The sequence below is a fragment of the Chamaea fasciata genome, unplaced genomic scaffold (assembly GCF_029207755.1).
Source record: "Chamaea fasciata isolate MVZ Bird 193981 ecotype frontalis unplaced genomic scaffold, bChaFas1.0.hap1 SCAF_1, whole genome shotgun sequence".
Taxonomy (NCBI): Eukaryota; Metazoa; Chordata; class Aves; order Passeriformes; family Sylviidae; genus Chamaea; species Chamaea fasciata.
In genome coordinates this window covers 65,515,318-65,539,860 of record NW_027094086.1, presented here as the reverse complement: position 1 = coordinate 65,539,860, position 24,543 = coordinate 65,515,318, and the positions used below count along the sequence as shown (strand labels likewise).

The following is a 24,543-nucleotide window of genomic DNA, read 5'->3' as shown; positions in this document are numbered from 1 at the left end:
TTCTGTGATTCTGCTACAGTCACCAGAACAAGCCAACCTAAGCTTCACAGATTATTTCTCACAGCTCTGACACTTCAAAATTCCTGCACTCCAGCTGATTATAGGCTGCCAGTTATACTGCCAAAAGTCTCATAATAAAGAATGAAATGTGTAGTTACAAGGCAGCAACTCTACAGAGTCATGAATTTTGATTGGTGGATATAATTGCAATTCAGTAGGATTATATACACAATATTACTTGGAAAGCAGATACAGAAAATGCCCTGGGGAGAGAATATATATCTTAAGTATGGCAATATTAACAAAACCAGTATGAAATAGATTATATAAAAACAAGCTGAAGGCAAAATTAAACATTATCTGTCAAAATATAAATATCACATTACCACATACCAAACCATAAGCAGGAGAAAAAAACAAGTGACAAAATAGGGAGAAGTGGACTCTACAGAGGTTGTAGACAAGTGGGATATCATTTGCTCACAGAGAGGTTTTAACAGGTAGAATCACATCAGGTACTTCAGGTGCATAGAATTATAGAACAGTTTCGGTTGGAAGAGACCTTAAAGATCATCTAGTTCCAACCACCCTGTCATAAGCAGGGACACCTTCCATTAGCCCAGGGTGCTTGAAGTCTCATCCAACCTGGTCTTGGACTCTTTCAGGGATGGGGCATCCACAGCTCTCCTGGCAATCTGTTCCAGTGCCTCACCACCCCACAGTAAAGAATTTCTTCCTAATATATAATCTAAACCTACCCTCTTCCAGTTTGAAGCCATTGCCCCTTGTCCTGTCACTACATTGTCCCACTTCATCTTTCTCATGGGCTTCAAGCACTGGAAGGCTGCAGTCATGTCACCCCAAAGCCTTCTCTTCTTCAGGCTGAACAATCCCAATTCTCTCAGCCTTTCCTTATGGGAGAGAGGCTCCATTCCTCTAATCACCTTGGTGGCCTCCTCTAGGTTGCTCCAACAGGTCTATCTCCTTCCTGTGCTGGGGACCCCAGAGCTGAGGCAGCACTGCAGGTGGGTCTCACCAGAGCAGAGGGGGAGAATCACCTGCTTCACCCTGCTGGTTGTGCTGCTTTGGATGCAGCCCAGGATATGGCTGGCCTTCTGGGCTGTCAGCACACATGGCCGGGTCACATCCAACCACCAGGTTATTTTAGTAATCTAAGTTGATACCCTTTTGAATCAGCTCCTTCTTTCTAGTCACTGTGTAAGATTTAACTCCTCCAAGGGAGGCTCCTAAATTAAATAGCAAAAATACCTTTAACTATGTAATGTAGTATACATAGCCTTTCTAAAAGTGCCTGAAATTCTTGACAAAAGGCATGATTTGTCTACACACTGTATGGACGGACAGATAAAGATCCTCATTATGCAAAACCATTAATGAAGTGCATTAAAAGAAAAGAAAATCCTACTAATGGCTTGAGATTTGCCTTCACTGGATATTTTCTGGATTAAACATTTAATGAATATTTTTACCTGCACCTTCAGTTCCTTTTTGGCATCGATTTAGACAAAACTATCACATCAGAATACATTTTCTCAATAAAAACATGCCTCTCATCTAAACAGTCCTGTTCTGCTAGACAAGGTAATGTTTTATTTCCCTTGCTTAGGGCCAAGGAGCTCTTCAAAAGACCACAAAAGCATAGTGCTTGATGGACAAGGCCATAGATGCTCAAAGGCTGAATAGTTACTATGCAGTTAAAGGAGACACTGTTCCTCAGCATGATCTGATTTAATTGCTGCAGGCCTGGTGAAGTAACGCAGCAGTCAGCCCACAGCCATGGGGCACATCCTTCCAGGGCCCCAAATTCATCAATTCAAGTAATCACAGCTTGACACGACTGCCAAATGCTGCTCTGCACTGGGCTGTGACCAACCCGGATAATGGTACCAATATTCTAAGGGCTGCTATGCAGTCACTGAGTTCCATGGGAAAATGGTGTTTAATTAATGTATTTGAGTGTTTGACTTGATGGACTCATTACAAAAAGCAAAGCATGAAATCTGCAATTACATTTATCCATAATAAGTTCCCATTATTTTTTTCATGTGCAATTGGCTTGCATTATTTGCTCTCACTGCGTTATTACCTACAGCAAAGTAGGCAGAACATCAAAACCCTTTACAGAGAATACCACACACTCTCTTTGCTTGTTGTACTCCTCAGCAAGGGCTATACCAACTCCACAAAAGCTCTTTAGGTTATTCAGTGTCATTATGCACTGACACTGTTCTATGTACATGAGTCCCTACTTGCAGCTTTCACTTTACAGCTTGCTACTGGTACTGAGGAAGAGAGGAGTGCAAAACAAAGCAATGATTTCACATTTATTAAGAAATCATATCCAAGCCTATGCATTCTTCAGAGCTACAGAAAAATTATAAATAAAAACTGCATGCCATCAAATTCCATCATTTGGCAACTCCTGTGTTTAATGAGACTGCAGTAAATGGATCAATCAGCAGGCCCCTTCACCCTCATGGGCCTACCTGTAAGGCATAGCTTTACTCAGTGCATCATTGGGGCAGGATTAAATATCGACTGCACTCAGGGATGTTATTCCCATGGACAGCTTTAATGGGCTGTGTAAGACCAGCTGAAGTCTTATTTGTGGGCATGAACCAGAGGTACTCCAGCTTCATACAAATAACCTACTGCAGCCTGTCTCTCTGTCATTGGATGAAATATACATCACAAGTGATTCATATTCATGCATGTCTTCAAACAATTGCAGCTTGCTCAGACAAACCAGCATTCACACCTCCCTAGAGAAGATAAGACCATCTTTCAATCTCTCTCTTTTCTTCCCCTTTCTCTCTGATGCAGTTGATCAAATGAAAGAAGAGTTGAAAGAGTACATGTTCCCCATTCTTCTATTACTGGAGAATGCTTTTGTTGGTTTTCCAGAAAACTTCACAGAAACATTCACATTTGTGTAGGAAAGAGGCAGTTTTGTGTAGGAAAGAGAATTCCCACTTGAGATGAAAACACAATGGTAAAAAACAATGTTTAAGGAACCATAATAATTGTTTATAATGGCAGTCATTACCTAAACATTCTAGTAGCACACTCTTGCTCTTTTTTCCTTCCTTTTCTTCCCATAAAACAGCCACAGACTTTTAAAAATGTTTGAAACTGACTTTTCTAGTCAGTTTTACTTCTTGCTCTGTGACCTGAAATAATAAGCTTCATAAGAAATCTAGGGCAAAATAGTGACACAATATTCTGACCAAAATATATCAAATGAATTGTGCAAAGATATATAGAAAGCCTTTAAAATTACTTTATGTGTTTCCATAAGCACTAGAAGATAAACTAAGTTCAGGAAAAAAAAAAAAAAAACCAAAGAGTTTTACACTTTTCTTCATCCTTTTCCCTTAGAACTCATTTCATTACACAGAAATAATTTTTTATGAGCTTCTGGCAGCTGGAGCCTTGGGTTGAACTTACAACCATAGCAATAATTAAACACCTACATAAGAACTGGTACACACAATGAACACTCAATGACAGAGAGCAAAAATCAATTATGCCTACTGCTGAGGCCCTGCAGAAGTATTTCCCAGACATCAATCCTTCCCAATGACAAGACCACGTTAACGCCCTGTTTGGCAAATGTACCAGTATTTCTCTCTGCTGCTTTTTCTGGCAAAGAAGCAAGGCTGCTACTGTAAACCAGTGGTAAAGTTATTCTCCAATGGAAACTCTTCACACAAGGTTCCCCAAAGACATTTAGGGCCCTTGATTTCCTTGTACCATCCAGCAAAAAGTCCAGGAACAAATTGTGAAGATCAATTTCAGGGATATAAGAATAAGTGAAGCATAAATCTCCGTTCAGCATAAATCTGATATTTCAGGGAAAAATATGTAAAACCAAATGACCGCATTAACAAGAGGAACTGTGCATAAATTCAAAGACTGTGGAATGAAGAAAGTGAGGACTTCAAAAACCACACTCACAAGATGAGATCTAAAAAGTTCCTCCTAGCTCACAGTGGGCAGTTCTTTGCTACAACACTCACCAGCTAAGCTACCTCCACATTAAAAACAAGCAGGTTGTTGAGACTATCGGCTCAAATCAGAACAGTACTTCGGAATTGCGTGCTTCTAGTAAGAAACTGCATCTCAACCTCTAGACTGTTTTACCATGATCAGTGTATTCTGATATCTCCCATGTCAGTGTTGTTCTGCTTTAATATTTATCTTCAACCACTCAGCTTTAACAGGTATTCTTCCCTTGACAACCCAGTAGCATCTCTACACCTGCTCTGGCTAAAACTGCTGTGTTTTCTTGTTCCTAATAAATGGTAATTCCAACAACTCGTTTCAATCCCAGTCATGCCTCTTCCAATTGGAAGCCCTTTCTCTGGGATCAACAGCAGTTTGAAGAGCAGGAGTTGGGGAGCAGAACAGGAGATGATCTCAGAATTTTGGAAATCTATAGTAAGTGTCCCTAACTTTACTGGAAAAATACCTCATTATACCAACACATCCAGATCTCTTGAGTTACACTCTTAATTGTTATTCCTCACCTGATTTACACTCCTAAATGATTGTAGTGTAGTCAGGAAAAAAACAAACAAACAAAACAAAACAAAAACCAACCAGCATTATTAAACCAGGGAAAAGTTCAAATGCTTGAAATGCCCATATATAATGCTTGACCAAGATCTTCTGCAGCTCCTTTTCACCAGTGAGCAGCCACCAACAAAAAGTGAAACCACAAACATATTGACAGCAACAATGGCATGCAAAAATGTTAAGTGTAGGAGTTTCAATATCACTACTGATTAAATACTTAAGACTTAATACAAACAATTTACTTTTAATGAGGCAGAGAAAATACTGAGATTTCATTAGGGAGATAGTAAGTATGCATAAAAAAATAGGTATAAGCTTTTCTTCTGCGTATGTATTGGGTTAATCTAGACATTTTTCAATCATAAAACCTTTTAGCTCCAAGTTCCCACAGATTATCTTCTACTTTATAGTAATTTGATCCAAACTGCTCTCTCAGGTGAAACAATTCAACTATAAACAGATCAACCTAAAAGGTAAGATTATACTCAATTGCTTTACCTCTGCTGAAGTTCATTGACCACATTAGGTATGCAGATATCAGTAACAGAACTCATCAAATAACCTTATTTCTTATTTAGGGATTTTTTTTAGTAAGAATTGTTTTGTAAAATTTTTTAAGATTGACTGTATTTTTCTTGATACCCCCACAAATTTGTAATACTTCAGTACAAAAAGCATCTCTGAATTGGAAAATCAAATTGCTTCCACTCAAAAACCCCCCCAAAAACAAAAACAAACAAACAAACAAACAAACCCCCACCAACCCCCCCAAAACAAAAACAAACAAACAAAAAAAACAAAACCAAAAAACAACCAAAAACTAACAGACACATGTTTCTGTAAATAAAATTTAATAGGTATGCAATTAAACATTGGCATAAATGTTCTATTACTACCTTATTGTACTCAGCCTACATTAGTTTCCACAGGTTATTTTCTATTTCTTAGCTATATTCCCAAGCATAGATTCAAATGCTCAACAACCATTTTCAGAAATGTTCTAGGAACAGAAAAATACGTTTATCAAAAATACTGTTATAGGAAACCAAAGGTTTTAATTCTGAAACAGTTTGACAAGTGTAGAGATTTGTTAACTAGTTCTGACAAAAAATAACAGCTTCCTAATGAGTAGGTCTGAAGACAGTAGTATATAAGAGAAATCCTAATTAACAAATCGGCTTTAAATACAAATAACAGCATGCAGCTTCCAGACACTAATTTTTTTTTTTAAGTTCCCTGATGTCCATATCAAAGCTTTCTGAAAGAAAACTAAAAATATCTTGAGCTATTGGCACAAACACATCATTTAAAACCATCTTCCTTAAAGGTTGGCTAGCATGTGACACAAGTTTTGCAAGTTTGGTGATTTTACTTTGAATCTGACTTGGGGCAGCAACAATGCACTGTTGGACACTGCCATAAAACTGTTTAGAAAGAGGAGTTTGTGGGTCTTCAAGAAACATTATCTTGTACGGGGTACAGATACTGTACCTTCAGAGGATAGGCTCTCTGAACTCAAAGGGCTGCAACCCAACAAAAAAAGTCTTTTCCAAAGTCTAGTGACTTCGAAAGGAACCCATGCAGAATATGATTGCATTTCTGTTGTACTATGAGGAATAAATTGTAGTTCTGCCAAAGCAGAACTTTGCCTTCAGGTCACAGAGACCTCAACTCTGCAAAGAGAAGCAAATTCCACTCAAACATGAGAACACATGTCAAGGTATCCAGAGCCTTTGAAGTAATTATGAGGCCCTGCTGAACTCTCAGTTAAACCATTAACAAATACACTATAACCAGCACATCTTAAACATACTGCACTAATCACCTTTCTGGTTCCAGGTCAAGTTAAAGAGCTGAGTTACAATCTTCACAGAAGCTTAAATGACCTTTGAAACAAATTAAATTTTCTTTTCTTTAATCAAAAGCATTGGAGTGCTCATATAGCTGTATCTTCATCTGTCATCTACAGAACATTTTCAGTCTCTAGGGTATGCATGCACTCTCTAAAAATCCAGCTGTCAATTTTAAAAGTGCAACACTTGTAATAATCCATAGACAAGAGGAGTAGGAGTGATGTAATAACAGGCAATAGTAATAGAATCTCAAAATCACATAAATCAATTAACTAGAGTCAGTTACATCAAATGAAGAACTGCTCCAGAGGTGTGTTTAAGGCATCTGGGTGATTCTCTGTTTCCTCCTAGCACATATTGTACACCTTTACTTACAAATATGCACAAAAGTGCCTGTGTATGCAGTGCTGAGATGGGTGTATGAATATATATACATAAGTATCCCCTTTAGAGGATAATTAGTGTTTTCATGTTGCTTCTCATAGCAGAACATAAGGAAAAGCAGATGTGAACCTGAAGACTCTCCTCCCTTACAGCTCTTTTCCACTTTCCCTTCTCTAGCGCTTTTCAAATTGTACATTTTAAACTTTTTGGCAAAGTCATAACCTAGAAGCCATCACATTTGCTTTCAATTAAAATTAACATCTACAGAATATCATCAACACTCAGCAGAAACAAAACCAACTTTCAGTAACAATACACTAACCACAGTTATCAGTGAATAGCTTTGTAGAGAGTCAGGCATACTTCTAATTTTAATAAATTTGCATCCACTATAGAATTCCAGCACTGGGGACTGAGTTCCAATCCTGCTCATCTCAATGCAAGTCTATTCAGTCAACTATTCCTTTTCATCTTTGTTTATCAGAATGCTCTATGTTTAAATTAAAGGAGTATTTGGGGCACCTGTGAAGTTAGTCCAATTTAAGTTAGTACCAAGAGATATAAATATCTGAACATCATAAAAACCCAGTATCAGACACTACTGATATAAATATACAGAATTTCATGTTTGGTAGCAACCTTACATTGGATTCCTTTGGCTACAAAAATAAGTTTCACAGTTCTTCGTGGTTTTTGGGTTTTTTAATGGACCCAGCAGTAAAGCAATTACAACGTCATCCCAGTTTTATAAGCATACACCTGTGCTTCACTAGATCACAGTATAATTTCTCTCAATCAAAGGGCTTCTTTCAATACTAATGAGTTTAGAAATTAAAGAGAATTATAATTTGATCATAAATTATTCAAAGTACTAAATACAAATGGCCTCATTAACACTAGACTAGCTTTGAAAATGAGTAAAATATTATGCAGGGGAAAAACAAATATTCCAGTTTCCCAAATCTCTGAACTCTGAGCTTAAATTCACAACTCTGCCCCAACACCAGCTACTGCACTTTTCCTCAAAGGATCTAAGAAAACACCATGTATTTAAAAATCAAGGTCTTCCCCACAAGCTGTATAATACTTGAATAAATGACAAGACCAGACACAATGTTCATACAACATATCTTTCTCAATTTCTGACACAAGGTACTTGAAAATGCTACCTAGATAAAACTAAACATGGCATACACTGCTTCCAGAAGTGACTACATTACTGGATTTCGAGTAGCAATTCCCTATATGGAGCCTCCTCCATCACTAGCACAGCCACACAGAAGTGCTAGAGCTGCCGGAATTCCTTATCCAGGCCAAATGCTGTTCTTTCTTTACAGACCACTTCTACAGATGCTATTCAAACCAGATAGCTAAACACCCTCATGTTTACACGGACAGAGGATGTCTGGTGACACATGAAGAGTTACACAAGCGAAGAAATTCAGGAACTGATTCCATAACATGAAGTGAGGATGGAGAGGAATTTTAAGTGAGGTGAGCAGTATTTATGACAATGAATTGTCTAATTAATAATGACAGTATTACCATAATTAGAAAAGTAATAGTAGTTTGCTATTTTTTCAAAGCTAACTTATGCGCTGTTAATTTTCAAATAAATCCTCAGACTTACTATAACTAGAAGTAACATCTCAGAATACTACTGAGATTCTGTAATCAGTTGATTTTCTAACCTCAAAATTTCTACTTTTTGTTGAATTTATGCTTGCAAACATTTTATTATGGTATTCCCCCAAAGCAAGTATGTTGAAGGCAACAAAAGTACATTTGGTTCCCATAACTTGCATTCTAAAGCTACTTATTTGTCATTAAGATGAAATTAACTTGTAATTATGTTTATTTTAAACAAAACCCCATGAACATTTTTCACCAAAAAACACTCAGGCTATGAAAAAATGAAAAACTTAAACACAACAACACCACATTCTAAAACAGAGAGTAAAGGCTCCTAGTGGAGCACAGAAAGGCCAAGGTACAGCTCAGGGCTTTGGAAACTGCAAGGGAGAGAATCATACGTCTAAACAAAAGAACAACAAAATCACATGGGTTAAATAAAAATTCTAATTTTAAAATTAGTATGTTAGCATGCCCTCATTTGTGTCCTTAGTTACAGCTACCTCAAGAAGGATCTAATTTCCACAGAACTGTAAGATCACAACTTTTGTAAATCTGGTTCAGTAAGACATCTGACAATCTGCCCAAAATATTTCAAATTAGACTATTAAAAATTCAAACAACTAGTGGGAAAAAAATGTGGGTCACAATACCCTGAAACAATGATAACTCAAAGAATGCATCTAACTCAGTGCATACAACAATTGGTTCTACATGTTTCATTCAAGCTCTATTTACATCCAAAAACTCCTTTCCAAACTTGTGCCATAAATACTGGAATGCAAATGATCCCTATTATGCCTATTATGTCATATAATCACCACCATAACAAAATTAATGGCTCCCCAATAGTAAACCGAGAATGAGCCCAGGCAAACAGCTGCACAGAATGCTGGTTTCACGTGAGATAACTGCATTGAGGAAGTTTGTTTCCACATGGAAAGCAAGTATTCCTCAATATTTTGTACAGACAGCAGATATCTGGTACTTTGCCTCCACAGAAAATTAGGATAAAGTGAAACTTGTGAGATCAGTTATTGCACAGTGTACAGAGTATTATATTTTTTTTGCTACAGAGCAAACTACGGGCTTCTCATTTCCCATTTCTTCTGACTGAGGGACAAGAAGAAAGGTATTAAGGGCAATTTTTTCTCCATGCCTATTCTACAGTTTTTCTCCCCACTCCCCTTCCAATTTGGAACAGTTTCCCTCCTTCTGCTATGAAAGATGATGCAGTGTGTTCTCGCCACAGTAAAATTCACAGATTTATATAGAGAGACCCATTTATTTGTAATTTTTGGTCAACATTTGTATATATGCCCATTGTGATGACTGCTCAGTGGAAAGACAATAAGAAACAATCAGTTTTGATAACAATAGATTATTCTGTATATAACTTATTTTCTCTAGTGTTTCGTATCTAAAATACTGCTGTCTACAAGCCAGGAACCACAGCCAACATATATCCAGAGACTACATATGTTAGACTAGACTGCTGTTTTCATCTGAGTCATTCCACATGGAATACACAGTGCAGTAAAGTAGACTCAACATACGCAACACTGGCTATATCTCACTTGAATTATGAACCTAAACAGTAAAGTTTCTCGTCTGGATTAGGCTATTTCTGTTCTCGAACTAAATTCAACCTATAGTAAAAAAAAACAAAACAAAAATATAAACCAACCAAATAACCAAAAAAACCCAAACCAAAAAAGGAACACCCAAACAAACAAACAAACCAAACAAAAAAAAAAAACGAAGATATGTAATGACTAGAATGACCCCAAGTCATGTAGCTAGATTATAAAACAAACCAACCAATCAAGCAAACAACACATACAAACAGAATCTCTTATTATAAAATAAAAGACCCCAGAGACTCCCTTCCTTGCTTCACCCCTCATACCTGGAAGATTTTTATAATTGTATTATAAATATCAGTTTTACTCATTTGAGAAATTTGCATGCTATTTCAATACATGTAACAATCCAAATAATTTTTAAAGGCAAAATACATTCTCTAAACATAAAGTTTAGGAAGAATGTGAAGAAGTGGCAACAAGGAAAAGATAGGTTTTCCCCAAAATTTCCAAATACCCCACTCTTTATAAATCATTTCACATATAAGATTGAGGAGAGATCATTGTAAATTAACAGCTATTTGATTAGTTTAGTGCCTAATCACATTCCTATGACTACAATGGATGAGAACAGAAGTGATGGATACTAGAGGGTGAATGAATCCACAAGATAGCCAGCATTCACATTTGAAGATCTGATCAGACAATTTTGGAGACATGACAGCTGTCATGAGATTATTTGGTACTGTTTCCCCCACTTCAGTGGCACTGAAGTTTATCCAGAAAGCATTGCAGTGTAATCCTTGTGACACTTTACAAGTACACCTATCCTTCTCTGTACTTGCAGAAATGAAAGAAAAACTGAATAAAGTTCTGATGGTAACAGCTCTTTAATACCTCAGGAGCTGTCACGCTCAGTGATGCAAAGCCTGGAGAATCAGCTGAGTGCCTTCAAACAGGCATTACACACTGTGAACTCCAAATCCAAAGGAAAAGAGGTTTTCTTTTTTTTTTTTTTAATGGATAACTTTAGCACCCATGAGCTAAAAAGCCTGATTTGCCTTTCATTATTGCTAATCAGAATATAAATATTCCAACAAAAGCAGGTGGTTTTAAATTTGACACTGGGGGGGCTGAGAGGGGAAGATTTCTCCAACGCTTGAAAAACAGCAGATGAAAAGGAAGCTCACAAAAATAAAGTATTGAAGAAACTCACTAGAATTTATACTTTTTCATCATTCACAAAGTACTCAACCTCATACTATTAACAGGCTTCTAAGGACAACCAAGAGGATGAGTTGTAGGAGAGAGACGTAGATGGCTTCAACCCCTAGAGGGCATTTTACTGGAGTAGCCTCATCCTCTGGGCAAGATGATTTTGAAAAAGAGGGGATCAAGGGAGGATTTGTTTCTAAACAGCCTACATCTCAAAGAGGCTTCCTGTAGCACCACATGAAGGGTTTGTTTCCTGTCCTCCAGTCTTTCCCAGTGGATCAGTAGAAGCTGGGACCATGTCAGTGCTCAGTAGAAGGCAGCCCTGGTTCCACAGCCCTGTGCTGCAGTGGTGCTTTCTGTGCTCTGCAGATGAGCTTCAACAAGCTCCTAACAATCCCATCATGACTTTCTTACTCATTCACAGAAGTTCGGGTTCTTTCCAAGGCATAGTTTACAACTAAAGATCAGTTTAAATTCTGTTTTCCAAACAAATACACTCAGGCCTCTACAAAAATAGAAAATGAAAAGTTTAAAACTCAACTTTACAATAAGCTGTTGAAGTTACAATTTAAACAGCTCTTTATGACAGGAGTAATGAATATTTTAAAAAGTTGGGGTTTTTTGACCCAGGTATCTGCCTCATTCCCTCTTTTTCATGCCTTACGTGTTTCTTCAGCTGAATGTTTTTGCAGAGGCCTTGAGGAATGTAACTGAAATGACTTGAACTCTTGATCAACCCTTCTCGACGAAAATATTTAACAGCAACAAATCCTAAATTGTTAGTATCCAAAAGGAAAAAAGGTCCTTCCCACGGAAAAGTTTCCTTTATGTTGGAGTTATAGTTGCAGCATTCTGTTTATAGGAGAACCACTTCAATGCATGGTAATCTCCTCAATGCTGTAGAGCCATTAGCTGTGTCTGAGTACATCAGTAGCTGCAATTCTAATTAATGAAAAGCTAAATTTCCATGCAACCCAAAATCAGAACCTTTACTCTTTCTGCAGAAGAAAAACAAATCATTAATTTTGTGATCATTAGACAAGTTAACCTATTACTCTGAAAGTGACCCCGAAGGACAAAAAGCAGATAAAGCTGCTGGTGCTATGACTTCTTAATCTAATTCCAGTTTAGAGAGTTTCACCTGAGCATGAATTTTGAATAATTTCACTGAATTCCACAACTCATTTATCAAATATACACAGAAAGTGGTTTTCCTTTTACAACTGTCATAGTCCTCTCCCTTCTGTGTTTCTGCTCTTGGTGAGTTTGGAATGATACTAAGACAATCCACAAGTCAAATGTTGACCGAAAAGCTAACAATTTATAAAAAGAGGTCTTCATTTCATAACCAGAAAACAATCTGTCAGGGACATGCACCTCAGTTATACCAGAAATGGAAAAACCTAAATGGTGAGGAGTTTGTGGGCCCCAGTTACATGGGCTGCTCTGTCCCCAGAAAAAGTGAGCTGCCATGCAGTTCAGAGGTGTCACACTCTTAATTCCTTAGTCTATCTTAAAAGCACACCTTTTGAGTCATCCCTAAAAGGTTATTTTTGCATTTTAATGTCTCTTGCATTTAATTTCATGCTACCCAAATGATAGCTTACATGGTTTTTAGTTTATTTCTTATGTAGTCCAAGTCTTCCAAGTCACTTCTGATGAATTTAAATGGCACATATTTTCATGCACTTATAGTGGTATTAAATTATCTCCTTTTTAGAAGGGTAAACATTCCTCCTGCACTTGTGATATCAGGCTGTCTTGGCAGCATTGTACTTGTCACTAAACATCCATGCTAAGGTAGTAAGAAGAGGAACATTATCATATTGCCACACTTCACGACAATCTTCCATGATATCAAAGAACCATGGAATCTTTAAGGTTAGAAAAGACCTCCAAGGTCATTGACTCCAAACTGTGATCAAACCCCACTTTGTCAACTAAAGCACAGCACTGTGCCACATCTTGAACACTTCCAGGGATGGTGACTCCGCCCCCTCCCTGAGCAGCACATTCCAATGCTTGCCAAAAATACATTACTTCTGAGGAATTTGCATTCTTCGGGAATTTACTCATTAATCAAATGCTTCATTTGTTGTGAACACAAACTCTATGACCAATATCAGAGTGCAATAACCTACATATAGTTTTGTCTGAACATTAGTCGGGTCAGCTTCCCAGCTAAATACTAGGGAGTTTGTGTGTGGGGGGAGGAGAAAGCAACATGTCTTGGCAAAAGCTTCTTTTTCATGCAGCCTTTAATTTTGAGCCATTCAGTCTGCCAGGTGGGGAATTCTTGCTAGGTATCCATTTCATTTATCCTTTTTATCCAGTCTCATGACACAGCAAGGTGCATTATCAAAGTAAATTGTCCATCACAGCTGAGATTGGACAAGGGATTACAAAAAGAAATGCCACTCTGCTCACTGGGCTTACACATGCCTATATTGATTAAATACGTAACAAATATTTTCCTACTGTGTGATGAATCAAAGACGATGACAGATTTAAAGAAAGTTGCATACTACCAGAGCAGCCAAGTAACATTTTGTTTTTAGACAATTCTAACTCTTTAATATTAAAAGAAATTAAAGGAGGCATACAAATAAAAATGCAACCATTAGACACATATAATTAGTTACACTCCTCAATAAATTGGGAAATCAATGGCACAGCAGATGAACAGGGTATTTTACTCAACAGTAGTACAAAGTCCTTTTTTCTAAAGAAAGGCAACATACACTGGAACCCGTTACTGATACCATCAGTTCCGAATTACTGAATTATGACATCTTTAATGTGCTGTGTGGCATGAACGTAAATGTGGAAAATCCTGGCCTTCAATTCCTTCCTCTGGAAGAAATTACAGGAGAAACTTTCTGATGACTGTAACTTCACCTGACCCCTTCATAAGTTTGCAAAGGGATACACACAGTGATATTTGGTGTTTAATTGTGCATTAATGAAATTAATTCACACACCATTAATTTAATTAATGAATATTTCTTCAAATAAGTTTCCTGTCATCTTTCCAATTTTTAATTTGGAACATTATTCTGCATATTGGCAGAAGAAATAAGCTTAGTTGTGTAATCATCCTTCACAGCTAAGGATGTCGCCAAAATATCACATCCTTGTGATCACATCTCTCTCTTCTAGGAATACCGTAAGTGACAAAACCCCTGTCCAGTCATGTTCTTAGCTTTCTTTCAAAAGCATTTTAGATCCTGGTGTTCCAGGGACTAATCTGAATGAGCACAGAACATCTTTTTTTTTACTTCTCATGTGAAAGCCATATATTGCCATGGCTGCTACAAGAAACCATGAGTGAGTCAGGACAATGCTGAAAGCAAGAAGGAGAAATAAATACTGTGGAGAGAAAGATTCTTCAAGCCTTGCCTCCCAATTTAATACACGTATTTCACATACTGGGGGGGGAAAACGGCAACTTCATGCTTTCCTGTATGTCACTCTGACAAGAGCTGCCTACCTGGGGTCACATCCCCACCGCAGGCATCTCACAGACCATCGCTTCTCTACAGCAGAGCAGAGGGTGAAGGGGCAAAGAGCACAAAGGCTCAGGATCTATCTGGGCTGGCACAAATACTGTCAGGAGCCTAACGACTTGACTCACTAGCAATTAAACTAATTAAGTCTGGCTTTTGAATGTTTTGTAGCCTGTCTTTACACCTCCCTGCCCTACTATACCTTTTTCTCCATAACTCTGTCATCCCTGTCCCACACCTTCAGTCTTGACACCACCCTTTTCCTAATGCCTCCTCAAAACACATTCCCTTCTACCAAATGTGACAGAAACCAGTCAGTGGTTCTCAATATACAGACACGGTAATAATGCTGGCAACAGCATTATCAACTTAGGAAGCAAAAATAATTACACCAACTCCAAGCTGACATATTCCTAAAAAGAATCTTCTTTGTTTTAGTCCCCTTTCCAAGTTCAGGAAAGAAAAAAAAAAAAAAAAATTAAAGTCCACCTTACAAGTACTTTAGTGTCACACATAGGAAAACATCTGCATTGATGGCTTGGGCCAAGGACAATGAGTTATAAAATGCCTGAGGCATTTGGAAGCTCATCCTACTTCCTAAACATCCTCTCCAAGTTAAGTATCCTACTGGCTTCCTGTTCTCCAAACATATTGTGCTGCCCATACATCGATCAATCTCTCATCTCAGTGCTTTTTACTATGCAGTGTTCTGCAGTATGGCCTTGCTGAATTCAGTGACAGCCTTTTCACATCCAAGCAATGCCTCTGCAGCATCTCTCTGATACCAGGCATGCAATGAATCAAGCTGATCAACAAAAACTGACCTCTCACCTCTCCATTTGTCTGTTTGTCCTTAAGCAGGGAGCACCCTCTGAATTCTAACAAGCAGTGCAGAAATAGGAATTGCTACCATAAGATCTAATGGAAATTTCAAGGGCATCAGATTGCAAGTTCTGATTTGGTAGAGGAAATTCCAGTGTAGAGTGCAAAAACACCAGGAGCAGATAATTTCTTCTGGAAACATACATGCACTCTTTAATTATAATCTTCTATTTAACATTAAAAAAACCCCATTATCATACAGAAACATATAGAAATAGGTTGGGAAGAAATCAATACACATCTCACATACAGCAGCATCACAACAACCCAAGAGGACAGAGGAATCTAAGAGGACGCAAAGGCAGCAGAAGGCAGAAGGTACCACTGATGTGGTATTTTGTAGGAAAAAGACTTTGGTGCTTTCCCAATTTTTGAGTAAGAGATAAAAAGCATCTTGTGCTCCACTAAATAGAACATCTGCCTGTTTCAATACTTTCAAATACTAATATACATCTTGTAACAGCATTAATTTTAGAGATAATGTATCTTTTAATTACAAGTGCAATTTTTTTTTTAAAATGGGTGACTGATACCCTGCAGCATATGTGGAGTTCCATAAATTATCTTCCCAAATCTAATATTTTTTTACATCTACATATTGATTTTAAAAAAATCTAACGTTTATATATGATTATTTCTTCTTGTAAAGAATCTAGTCCCAACTGATTGACTATTTATTTTTAAAATATCACTGAATATTTGGAGTTCATGTCAGCTATATCAGGTTTATAGGGTTTGGGTCTTTGCTTTCCTGCTCCACATTTCTTTTTTTTTTTTTCCCCACTAACTAAACCTCAAAGTAACTAAAACTGTTTTCTATGCTGAAATATTACAATGATAATATCATTCACTACTGTTCATTTCGAGCTATGTCCATCATTAACAGCAACTGAAAGATCAGTCCTGCACAGAGCAGACCATCTTCTGAACCCTGAAATGCAACGTAAGGAATTTCTTAACACTACTTGTTACTTCTGTGTAGGCAGAGGAAAACATCAGAAATTAACACACAGCTATTGTTGCTGCATTTGGGACTAAATACGCTTTATGTACAACACATGCTTCCTCTTTGATATCAATTCTTTAGATTAGAGCTTATGCAGATAACTGCTGCTGACTTGAAATCACCAGGAAGCATTAAGGCTTTACATGAGCACATGTATGTTTTATTTTTATAAAACAATTGTCATTAGTTGTCTGGTTACACTTGCCATACTACAGCTTCTTTTTACAATACCTTCTCCACCCACTAAATTCATCTTCCCAGATGCCTTCTAGCATTTCAGACTGCTCAACAGCAGCTTCCTTCAATAAAGATAATTCCTTTTGCTTTCTTTTCCCCTCCAAATAAAAATAAATTGGTGTTTCACAAAATCAAATCACATTCTGGTGGAGAGGCTACAGAGAACAGGAGCAGGTTACCAAAGATCAAACAGCCACTGAGGAGAGTGAAAAGGCCTGGACAGTGGTAGAAAGAGGAGCTCTCAGCTTTAAACACCAAATTGAAAGGGTTAGATTTTTCCTCTGCTCAGGATGAGCTAGGGATAAGGAAACTCAGTTAAGTCATATTCTCCAGCACAATTAGCAGCTTTCCTAGGCTACACAGGACCTTCCAATGAGACAACAAAAAAGCAGCCTCGTCCTTCCCCTACACATTGTTTCTGCTGCCTTTGTGTGGGAGAGGCAAGTACTGGATTAACATTAACATATGCCAGGCTCTGTCTGTGGGAGAAATAATCTGCCCTTTCCAGGAGATGCTGTCTCAACTCTGGCCAGCAATGGGTGAGTGTGCTTCAGGGAATTCACAGTGAGCACTGCATCGGACCATAAAATGGCACATGCCTTGTTTCTGGTTTATGATAGTCTTCAGACAAAAATTAATTAAAATAAACATCCCTCACCATCAAACTGTTTTTTAAAGAATAAGATCAGATTTACCTACTTGGTCAGAATCCAATAGTGCTCAAAGAACTCAAATGTTTGCTGAAAACACAGTCACTTACTCTTCAAGAATAAGAAAAATGAGATGAAAAGGAAAAGATTCATCCACAGATAAAAATTATTAATAGTTAGAAAATCAGCAGAGTACACATATAGAAGATAGCTATCAGATCAAACAGAATGGTCTTATAAAAAGCAAAGCAAAATAAACAAGTGAGCCAATCCCCCAAAAAGCAGTCATTTTAGGATGCAAAAATACTTCCTTTTTTTGTTGTTGCTTTTTTTGTTTTGTTTTGTGGTGGTTTTTTGTTGGGGTTTTTTTTGGTGGTTTTTTTTTGTTTGTTTGGGTTTTTTTTTTGTTTTGTTTTTTTGTGTTGTTTTTTGTTTTTTGTTTTAAATAAAGAAAAAGCCTCAGGCACAAGAATGGTAGAATTACTGTTTGACAAGGCAAGCCTACATTTGCAATCAAGAGGTGAGCATGACTCTTGAGGCTCACAGTCCACTCATCTTCACAAGTTTCTTAAAGTGTGAGCATCAGTTACCTACCAACAAAATTACTCTGAATTCACACACCAGAATATATTTCTTACTTCTGAAGTTCAGCAAAAAACCTAGATTACCCCAAAGGTGACAAAACAGAAAGGCTTTTCTGTTCTCAGAGAACAGAGATGAACTTTACTAACCGAGCTGCTGAGGACTTAACTGCAGCATATAGAGGAGATCTGCTTTTCACATTCTCCAACTCACAGGAAAAGTCACCACACAAATAATTACCAGCAGTATGAGTAAAAAAGACTTATTGTTGTGTAAGGTCAGATCCAATACCCAACTATTCCTTAACTGAACAATACAATAAACCCTCATACAGGTGACCAGTTCATGGGACATCATTTGAGTTCCAAATAAACAACAGCCAATTCAGTTACTCAAAGCTCAGTCTGCCTTTCCTTTTTGTTTAACAGACAAATTTCATTATTATTGTTAGTTGTATCACCAATGTTCATACTACTAAGATAAGGCATGATGTTGAAGTACAGGACAGGACAGTTATTTGATACTAAATGGAACAGTCCATCTCAAGCTCACCTAAAGACTATCTTCAAATAGTCAGTAGCCCTTAAAGAATATCTGATTCCTAATACATGCTGATTTTTATTTGGAGGATGGATATCCACTGCTTACTGCTCTTGAAAAGCTCCCACTGAACTACCATAGTTATACTAGACGAGAATATTGGCACACAACTTAAAATGGAAAGGGTATCTTGTGATTAAATGCTGCATCCAAATCACATGTCAGCTTTTTCTTTTTTAAAACCATGATACAAACTGAAGCTATGATAAACATCACAGAAGCATATTCAGCCCCATTACTTAACAACAGAACATATAAACTCCTGCTGATTTCTTTATCCGTTTCTAAAGCACAATTTAAAATCCTACACTGCAGATAAGGGTACACTGCTCACAAGATTAAAGTCAAGGTCACATATTGCACATACGCTGCTGCCTGTGAAACAGCGATCTGTTTCACAGACTCCACATATATTTTTAGAAAGGGTTGCTCTAGTCATCAGCTAACAACCTTTGAATTACAGAAGTGAAGATAAACTTTGGCTTAAAAGGGAAAATTTAAGGCTTCCGTGCCTAAACAGACAAACCCTTGCTGATTTAAGGAAGTAAAACAGTTCTTTTTATCTCTTCACAAAACCTCAAAGGGAAATCCCCAAAACACTGAGTGTGAACCTTACTTTCCTTCTGATGGAGCAAAGAGTGAAACTCCCTAAGACTCTGATGCAACCACAGGTGGACCACCTTTGAAAAATCCTGGCTTCACAGTATGCCTGGTAGCTAAGCTGGTGCTCCCTCCAGACATCTGTTGCACCTTCTGTCCAACAGGCACCTGTGCAACTATTCATACTAAAGCTACAACAGAAACACCAGCACCATGTAAGCAATGGTCTGTAACACATAAAAGATTTCTGCCTTCCCCAGGCAACACCATTTGCACAAGATGTCCATAATGGACGCAACAAAATATTAGTAATCAGGGAAAAGTGAATACATTGGTATGCAATAATTATTACCACATTATGCTCATTTTAAAAAATTACACTTCCAAAATCAAACATTAGGCTTAATTCATGGATATCTAGAAGAGTACTCCAAAAATTCTGTTCACATAAAAAGTGAGCAGCACAATCTGGAGTTTTTAACCAACTTTAATGACAGAAAGATCTTTAAGCCATGCCCCAAATAAACAGGGCACAGATTGAGAGAGCTGGGGTTGTTCAGCCTGGGGAAGAGAAGACTCCAGGGAGACCTTATAGCACCTTCCAGCACCCAGAGGGAGCTTACAGGAGAGGTGGAGATGGCATGTACTGTTAGGACTAAGGCATGTACTCATAAACAAGGGGGAATGGATTCAAGCTGGAAGAGTTTAGATTAGTTTTTTGGAAGAAATTCTTTACTATAAGGGTAGTGAGAGACTGAAACAGATTGCCTAGAGATGTTGTGGACTCCCCATCCCTGGAGGTGTTCAGGGCAAGCCTGGGTGGGGCATTGAGTGACCTGGTCTAGTGGAAGGTGTCCCTGTCCATGGCAGGGGGGTTGGAATTAGATGACCTTTAAGGTCCCTTCCAACCCAAACCATTCTTTGATTCTATGACTATATTAACTCCCTAAAATAGCACTCGTTCTCCCATTAGCTAAAAACTGAGCCCTCAAAAACAGTTGTGGGGGATGCTGTAATTCAGGGGGAGGGACTTTCACATCTTGACAGATTTTCGTCTCCCGGGTGGCTGCTTGGCTGTGACATTGAAGCCACAAGAGAACTATTTCTTGTGGAAAAGTCTCCATGGTATGGCAAGAGAAACTCCTCTCCCTAAGTAAACTGAAGGAAAATTATTTTAGAGGTAGTAAACAGACTGAAAATACCAGGTTTTGGCTAAGTTGGAAAAGAAAAAAGAGTTGGGGGGAGGAGAAGTGTTCTGAAAGTTTATTCTGATTTCTTATTATTTTTCTTCTACTTCTTTTAATAAAGCTTTCTTTATACCTTTTAAAGTTTTGACCCTGCTTTGGCCCTCCTCCTAATCCTCATCTCACAGCAGAAAATGAATGAATATTTCTGGTGAGTGCACTGGCATTTGGCCAGCACTCAACCCACCATATTGAATTAGTACCATGCTTCCAACTGGTGAACCAAAATCACTAGACTTAATTGGTGTTTCTGCCCACTCTGAACCAAAACCACTACACTTTTGGTGCCACCAACCTGTAGACTAGCTGCCCTTTCTTTGCCTTGTTTCTGCAAGGCAACAAAATTGAGAGCTTTAAAAGACTTTTCATTATATCAACATCAGTGTGCTGAGACCTTTGGCAAGGGGGGATGCATGGCTAAGTAAAAGGAGGCCAAGAAATAAGTAGCATGCTTCTCGTCCACACTGCTCCACTGTCAGTCAGCTCATGGAGTCTATCCTGGACTAGCCCAATTAGTCAGCTTTGAGACCAAGAGATGTGTTAGGCAGGGGACACTAGGCCTAGGAACCTGTCCCTGGGCACTTTTCATTTGGCGCTGCTGGTATCACTTGAAGGCACACTTTCTTGACCAGAAATGTGTCACTGTTTTTCAGACAAGAAGTCCCAGACTTCCATCCACACTATGTGGATGCACAGCAATCAGTTACATTTCCTCACAGATGCTGAGTTTCCTCACAGAGGTGACGAATTTGTAGGACAAATGGATGACAATTCATGAATTGGATAACATGTTAAAATTCCAAGGGGAAAATCAAAAGACAGAAGAAATTTGCCACCTAGGTCACCTTACCACAGATGATTTTGTGATTTCAATTAGCTAACATCATTGAAGATTCTATTTTATGCCCTGTATTTGTTCATCTCTTTCTAGAAATATTCTAAGTTATCTACATCTTATTTTAGCAGGCTGCACAACTCAGAAGACTACATTAGCAAAAAACATTTTCAAATGGAGGAAAACTCCTAATGCTTTGCCTGTGCAGGAACCCCACTTTGGGAACGACACTAATCCAGCAGACATCATTTGTTAGCAGATACACTTTATTTCATAACTGGGGAGCCTCTGAGAAATGAGCCAGACTCTCAGGAGTTTTAAAAACTCATCTGCTTAAAGGCCTAAACAATGTTTCAGTTACAAAGTAGCCACTTTTCAGAAGTTAGCCTTAATTTCAGACAAGCAACTTCTTGTGTTCAAACTTTCACTGATGCAGCTATTATGTCTAATATCAGACGGTGACACAGACTTACTAAATCTTCAAGTTCTTCAAAGTGCCACTTAAGTTTTTTTCACATTCCTCTAGCAGCCAAGTATAAGTCCATTCAGTCTACGTGTGAGAAAGCCCACTCTTATATTCAATCACCAGAATTCAGTGAAATTACAGAAAATAAAAAAAGCAGTAACAGAAAACTCTCAAGAGAAAGAGCAGCCTAAATAACAGTTATAGGGCATCCAAACTGATGCTATTTACTCCACTCTCTACCTGGGACGTTTTGCCATAAGAATTTTGAAGTGCTGATATCATGGGCATTGATACTTCTTTAAACAGGAGAAATTACCGTCATATAATGATATAACCATCACGATTATATTTGAAGTGGTATGCACAAGGATGTTTAATGCGGGGGGGGGATTGGAAAACCTATAAAACCTGCAAAAGTAGCTCACAAACACCTGTCTAGCTGTAAGTTTCCACTAGAAATGGGCTGGTTTACTATTATGACTCTCTTTCCCCTCCTAACCCCCCTCTTCCTATCCATATCGAAAGCCTGTTACTGAATCCATGGCACCTTTGAGGCATTTGTTTCAGAGAGAGGAGGATAGGGACGAGAGGGAGGACACGGAGGAGAGGGAGAGCTGCCTCTCGTCTCCTCACTGCGCCGCAGAAATCACTGCAGCGCGCTGAGTGCAGCGCTTTCTGCCGGCGTCCCCGTCCCCGCCCCCGCCGCCGCTCCCTCATACCGGAGCCTTCCCGCCCGGGGCCGATCCGAGCCGGGAATGGCCCGGGCCTGCCCCGCCCCCGGCCCGCCCCCGGGCTGCCCGCAGTACCTCGGAGCCGGGGGAACTCTCGGTCCCGCAGCGCGCTGAGCCCGTCCCCGTGCCCGTAGCCGTACTCGCAGCCGGCGGGGCGGGTGGCGCAGAAGGCGCGGAAGGAGAGCGGCTCCGCGGCCATGCCGGCGGGGAGGGCCCGGCGCGGAGAGCGGCGCGGCCCCCGCGGCAGCGGAGCCTCCCCGGGCGCTGCGCTCCGGCCCGCTCGGCTCGGCACGGCTCGGCTCGGCCGATCTGCTCCGCCCGCCTCCCGCCCCGCCTGCCCCACCTGCGCCGGGGCCGGTCCGGCCGCGGCTGAGCCGGGCACTGGGGCCGGCACAGGGAGGAGTTTCCCGTAAGGGAGAAGGCACTGGGACATCGGTTTGGGGATGGCAGCAACTAGTGTACCCTCCCTGTTGAGGAATTCTATTTAAAATATTTCGTGGAAATCTCCCCTAAAATTTTCCAATTCGAGCTCAGATGTCCTTCGCTGCCTCTTCTAATGCTGCTAATAGCAGAGGTCGTTTTCTCGCACCTTGCACTTGGTGTACAATACTCCTGTATCATGTCGAGCTGGCTCTCTTGGCCATAGATGCTGTCTGGCCAATGCAAAGTACCACGGCCCAAAGCCAAAGGAGTGCCTTGGGCTGGTCATCGGGGTAGAGAGAACAGGCCAATTCTTCCGTGTAAAAACTACTCCTGTAAAAACATCTGCTTTGTCAGATAAATTATAACCATATACATAAACAAACAAAAAAAACATAGCCAAGTGAATGTGTTTGTTATGGTTGTTTGTTTGCTTTGATTGTTGTTTTGTTCTTGGGGTGTGTTTTTCTTTGGTGTTTTGTGGTGTTGTTTTCACATTAATTTTTTCCTGACATACTACTTGCAATGAATTTTTCTACTTACAGCTCTGCAGTCTGCAGAGCATTAAATGATCTCCAAATACCAAAATAAAACAGCACGTTAGGATGGACCTACATCCGAAAACTGGTAAGGCAGATTCTCGCTAGATTGTTTGAAATGCTACTAGTGGGATATCAGTGAAATGGGAAGCCATGTAGAAAATTGTAAAATAAGCCTGACATGACATATAGCATGCTGATGTGCTCCCTGCTTTATATATTAGGAATTTTCATCTAATTTAAGCACATAGCCCTGGCTTCAGGGCATATATTTCTATAACACCAAAAAGTGTGTTTGCCCCTGACTCTGTATTCATGATGGAGGCAGGTATATAGTGTATGACATCCTCAGGTGAAATTGTACACCTTTCAGCCAGCCAATGATTTTACCAAAACTTATTGCCAAACAAGTTACACCTTAAATATTTCCTTCCAGGTGAACTAATGCCACTGACAGAAAAAGAACAGTTGCTATCAAGTGGAAGAATTTTCTTGGCTGATCTCCTGAAGTCACTTAAAAAAAAAAAAAAAACTCAAAAAACAAACAAACAAACAAACTCCCCTTGTACCAAATAGATTTTTAAAAATTATTTTAACAGTTTATGCATTGCAATTTAGAAGATCCTGTGCCCTCACTATGATTTCTTTTATAATTCAAGTATATGTAGAAAATATCTGCTCTGGATTTCCCTTCATATTTCTAGCTTCCTGTTATCAATTTACAGAGCAATTTATTTATATTGATTGCTGTGCATAGTTTCCTCACCATTTTTATATTGTTTATGTCAAGTAGTTGTTTTCAATTCCTTATTGAAACAAGACTATTTTTGCCCATCAAAACAGATGACAGAATGCAGCTTTCTGATCTTACAATCAATGTGTCTTGAGGACCTAATTTCCATTCACATTTTTGTATAAAATACGGTCCCTCACAATTGATTTGTGTCTCTTTCCTTTGCCCTGATTTTTGAAGATCAGC

At 38.9% G+C, this 24,543-nt stretch overlaps 1 protein-coding gene across 2 annotated transcripts in view; it reads right to left on the bottom strand.

The window, feature by feature from the left end:
• MOCOS (molybdenum cofactor sulfurase) overlaps window positions 1-24,543 on the bottom strand; it is a 257,223-nt gene that overhangs the window by 185,091 nt on the left and 47,589 nt on the right. Inside the window, exon 1 of one of the 2 annotated variants that reach the window (XM_066185269.1) lies at window positions 22,681-22,804. The exons of the other annotated variant lie outside the window; for it this stretch is intronic. Coding sequence (XP_066041366.1) covers window positions 22,681-22,804 — 124 coding nt within the window. Of the gene's footprint in view, window positions 1-22,680; window positions 22,805-24,543 lie in introns of those variants that run through there. 2 annotated transcript variants of the gene reach the window in all.